General features: G+C 42.7%; 1 protein-coding gene across 1 annotated transcript; it reads right to left on the minus strand.

Moving 5' to 3' along the window:
* Window positions 1-1341: 1341 nt before the first annotated feature.
* Window positions 1342-4234, minus strand: LOC130022031 (zinc finger protein 479-like; the record flags this gene model as incomplete). Its single annotated transcript, XM_056112750.1, has 2 exons — window positions 4210-4234; window positions 1342-1988 (listed from the first exon to the last, which is right to left on the minus strand). Coding segments are annotated over exons 1-2 (672 nt in total), but the record flags the coding sequence as incomplete, so codon positions are not given.
* Between the last annotated feature and the right edge of the window lie 619 nt (window positions 4235-4853).

Below are 4853 nucleotides of genomic sequence, written 5' to 3' on the forward strand. Positions count from 1 at the left end.
GCCCCTCTGGGCCAAGCCAGAAGCATAGCAAACAATAAGAGTAGTGAGTCGTGACAGCTCTGAGCAGGGGGATGTTTCTACACCTGTTCATTCAGTCACCTTCCTCCTTATTTTGATCACCAGGTCCCATTATTTACAAGTTAACACACAAGCAATTCTAAGCACTAGAATACTGGCATAGGTGAAGCCCGGGTGAAAATCAGCAGGTAACTTTCAGTGACATGAGAAGCCTGTTCCGAGCAGACAGGCTTACTTCCCTCTTAAATGCACTTTTTTAACAACCTTGTCTACTGTTTCCAAAGGAAACTTGCTTGACTGACTTGTCCTGTTCTGTCCTTAGAGACTGTTATTAAGGGATCAAATCATCCGGTATGAATTTTTATATGTTTATTATGGTGTGAGGGGTACATGAAGCCATTCCCACATTACTGACATTTATGCAGTTTGTCTCCAGTATGAATTCTCACATACTGAGTAAGAGAATAGCACCAAATGAAGATCTTCTCACAAGTCGGACACTGAAAATATTTCCCTCCACTGTGAATTTTCCTGTGCTTAGTAAGGATTCTGAATGGCAGAAGGCCTTCCCACATTTCTCGCATATATAAGTTTTTTCTCTGGCGTGAGTGCTACTTTGTACACTAAATCTGAGGCTTCTCAAAAGGCCTTTCCACATTTCTTACATGTATATGGTTTCTCTCCTGTGCGTATTCTCCAATGTGCATTAAGTATTGAAAACATAGAGAGGCCTTTCCACATTCCTTACATAAAAAGTTTCTCTCCAGTGTGAATTTTCCTATGTACACTAATATTTGAGACTGTAGCAAATGCCTTCCCACATTCCTTACATATATACGGTTTCTCTCCACGGTAAATTCTCCTATGTACAGTCAATTATGAGGAAGAAGTAAAGGACTTTCCACACTCCACACATATTTAAGACTTCTCTCCAGTATGAATTCTCATGTGCAGAGTAAGGGAAGAGAACCGTGTGAATGCCTTTCCACATGTCAGACACTGATAAGGTTTCTCTCTGAGATGAATTTTCATATGTGTAGTAAGTCTTGAAGCTCCAGCAAAGGCCTTTCCACATTCCTTACATATATATGGTTTCTATCCAGTGTGAATTTTCCTATGTACAGTAAGTTTTGAGGCTCTAACAAAGGCCTTTCCACATTCCTTACATATATGCGGTTTCTCTCCAGTGTGAATTTTCCTATGTTCTCTAAATGTTGAGGCCCAAGAAAAGGCCTTTCCACATTCCTTACATATATATGGTTTCTCCCCAGTGTGAATTTTCCTATGTTCACCAAGAGTTGAGGCTACAGCAAAGGCCTTCCCACATTCTTTACATATATACGGTTTCTCTCCAGTGTGAATTTTCCTATGTACACTAAGTCCTGAGGCTCTAGCAAATGTCTTTCCACATTCCTTACATATATATGGTTTCACTCCAGTGTGAATTTTCCTATGTACACTAAGTCCTGAGGCTCTAGCAAAGGCCTTTCCAGATGCCTTACATATACACGGTTTCTCTCCAGTGTGAATTCTGCTATGTATACTAAGTGTTGAGGATTCAGCAAAGGATTTCCCACATTCCTTACATATATACGGTTTCTCTCCAGTATGAATTTTCCTATGTACAGTAAGTTTTGAGGCTCTAACAAAGGCCTTTCCACATTCCTTACATATATGCGGTTTCTCTCCAGTGTGAATTTTCCTATGTTCTCTAAATGTTGAGGCCCAAGCAAAGGCCTTTCCACATTCCTTACATATATTTGGTTTCTCCCCAGTGTGAATTTTCCTATGTTCACCAAGAGTTGAGGCTACAGCAAAGGCCTTCCCACATTGCTTACATATATACGGTTTCTCTCCAGTGTGAATTTTCCTATGTACACTAAGTCCTGAGGCTCTAGCAAAGGCCTTTCCACATTCCTTACATATACACGGTTTCTCTCCAGTGTGAATTCTGCTATGTATACTAAGTGCTGAGGATTCAGCAAAGGCCTTTCCACATTCCTTACATATATGCAGTTTCTCTCTAGTGTGAATTCTCCTATGTACACTAAGACTTGAGGCTACAGCAAAGGTCTTCCCACATTCCTTACATAGATACGGTTTCTCTCCAGTGTGACTTCTCCTATGTAAACTAAGTTTTGCGGCCCAAACAAAGACCTTTCCACATTCTTTACATCTATACAGTTTCTCTCCAGTGTGAATAATTGCATGTCTACTGAGGCTTGACAACTGAGTAAAGGCCTTGCCACACTCCTCACATATATAAGGCTTCTCTCCACTATGAGTTTTCATGTGTCTATTAAGATGTGAGGTCTGAATAAAAGCCTTCCCACAAGTCTGACATTTATATGGTTTCTCTCCTGTATGAATTCTCCTATGCAAAATAAGATGTGCTGATCTATTGAAGGTCTTTCCACATTCTTCACATGTATAAGTTTTCACTCTTGCATTTATATTCATATGGTCACGATGGGGTAAACCTTGACTCACACTTTGTTCTCGAGGCTGACTTTTCTGGGGATTCTGTCCACTGAGGTTTTCTAAGAGAACACCACAGTGCTGAGAACATGGGGAGGCTCCCCCACATTCCTTACACGTAGATTGGTTCTGCTCACGGTGACTGTGGTTGAGGATGTGTTGCTGTGAGGGACTCACTATAAATAGTGCTCCACTACCTAGCAGGTGCCCCATTGGGGAATTTTTTGCCTGTGAACTGAGAATAACGCAGTCTAAGGAACTTTTTCCAGGAGAGGGCTTCTTCAGAGTGAGGTAGCTCTCGCCATTCTGATCACCCTCAGAAGACATCCCGCCTGTCTCTGCATCCTCAAAGGGCTGAGGGAAGGATTGCTCACTAGAGACATTGTCACAGAGTGTAGAATCAGAGACATTCCACTTGGGGTGGCACCTTTCCTGTAGAACAACAAAGGATTCTAATTATTGACTTATTCACTGAGTCTTCCTGACAAAAAACTGAGCCGTTCAGCTGTGGTTTCACACATATGCACCACACAAATGCAATTACCGACATATGAATTGTCATACGATAGAGTAATTTCATGTTACTGTAAGTTGGACACACAAAATTGATGGATGCAGAGTCAGTAAATTCTGTGCCTTTCTCCCCTTTAAATTAATGAAGGAATACAACTGGAAATAATTCCTTCTATAGAAAACGGAAGCATCTATTTCAAGAGAAAATGAAATAGATCCACATGCGGGTTTGGTTAAAGTTCCGTGTGGAACCTGTGATGCAGGGGTGAAGACAACGCTGCATCGTCACACAGCTGAGAGAGACCACGTGGCCATTGCAAAGCTCTCACCACAAGTTATGGCTTTCAGGATCAATGAAGTTTTTTGTTCTTTCTGTTTTGTAGTTTCTATTTATTGGGGTTGGGTGGGTGGAGGTACACACCATGCAGTGTCTAGGATCAGTTCTGTGGGTCTATGCTGTCTATGAGTTGTTTTGGGTAAGGACCATCCATCCATGCGCAAAGAAAGTATATTTATCACTGCACCCTCTCTAGGGCGCACCAATTAGCTTTCAAAACGACTACCACTGTCAAGCAAATCAAAACTCACAGTATATTTATACATGGTTTATTACAGCACGTAGTGAAGCTAAGGGTCCTATACTCTAAGCATCAGGCTTTGGAATTCCTCCCTGCCATTCCCAGCCTTCCACCTTAACAATCACATACTTGGTCCACTCCTGCTGGCATAATAATATTTGTTCTGATTTAGCGAATCTTACCAACTCACTCGTGCTTGCTGACTCCATTCCCAAATCAAAGTGCTGCAATGCCAAATCCTGAAGTCGCGGTTTCAGTTCTGAAACTGAACAAAACATGCAATTCAAGCACTTGTCCAAAAATGTAGCATAATGATGCCATGTAGTTAAGAGTATATTTCTGTGGTTCTCTTGAGTCCAAAGAGTCCCACACTAAATAAAAGATTCGGATAGTGGAAAACTGTGAGGATCTTGGCAATTCTACACTAGGTTTTGTTTTTGTTTTTGAGTAGACCTGGTAATGTTCGGGGAACCAGGTTACTGAATAAATTGTTGAACAGGTTACCTTCAGGCACTGCAAGGCACTCCCTGCTGTACTATCGTTCAGATCCAAACAAGCTCTGTTACGGTCTTACTTATTCGAAAGCCATGGAAGCAAATTACAGGATCATTATGTGACTGACAGTCCAGGGCAATGAAGAACAGCATGAGTGCGGCACAGACCCAAGGATGCAGGAGACCAAGGCCCCGGTTTTAGCAGCGTGTTTCCTACATGCTCAGCGCACCCATACGCTGCACAGGGCCTGAGCCAGGAAGGGTCCTCAGACACTCACCCGCACACATGCCTCTCCTCCCTGACCTCAGGGCTCCTCCTTCCAGCCATGAGATCACCGCAGGCTTCATCCCAGAGTGCCCTGCCCCAACAGAGACAGAGGTATGGATAAGTGACAGGGAAAAGGTGGCAGGTAAATCCCCATGTTTTCCTGATATAAGTGGGCATATATCTGAAAAGCATGAACAGAAAGTCCATTTCTAAACTGCCACATATTTCTAGTTATTCGAGAGGAAAGACCCAAGAAAATACCACAAATACTCTAGACCTGACCTTGTGTATGGCTGACAGGGGGTTGATCAGCACAGTATGTTGTTGGTTTTTTGTCTTCATTGGGGTCTCACCTGGCAATGCTCAGGGGTGATTCCTGACTCTGTTTTCAGAAATCACTGCTGCTGGTGCTCGTGAATGACATCGGATGCTGGGGATTTAACCCACGTCGCTGCTTGCATGAAAATCACTTTCCTCCCTCTACTGTCTCTCTAGGCCCAGCTG

Source organism: Sorex fumeus, unplaced genomic scaffold (assembly GCF_029834395.1).
Source record: "Sorex fumeus unplaced genomic scaffold, SorFum_2.1 ptg000019l, whole genome shotgun sequence".
NCBI classification, from domain to species: domain Eukaryota; kingdom Metazoa; phylum Chordata; class Mammalia; order Eulipotyphla; family Soricidae; genus Sorex; species Sorex fumeus.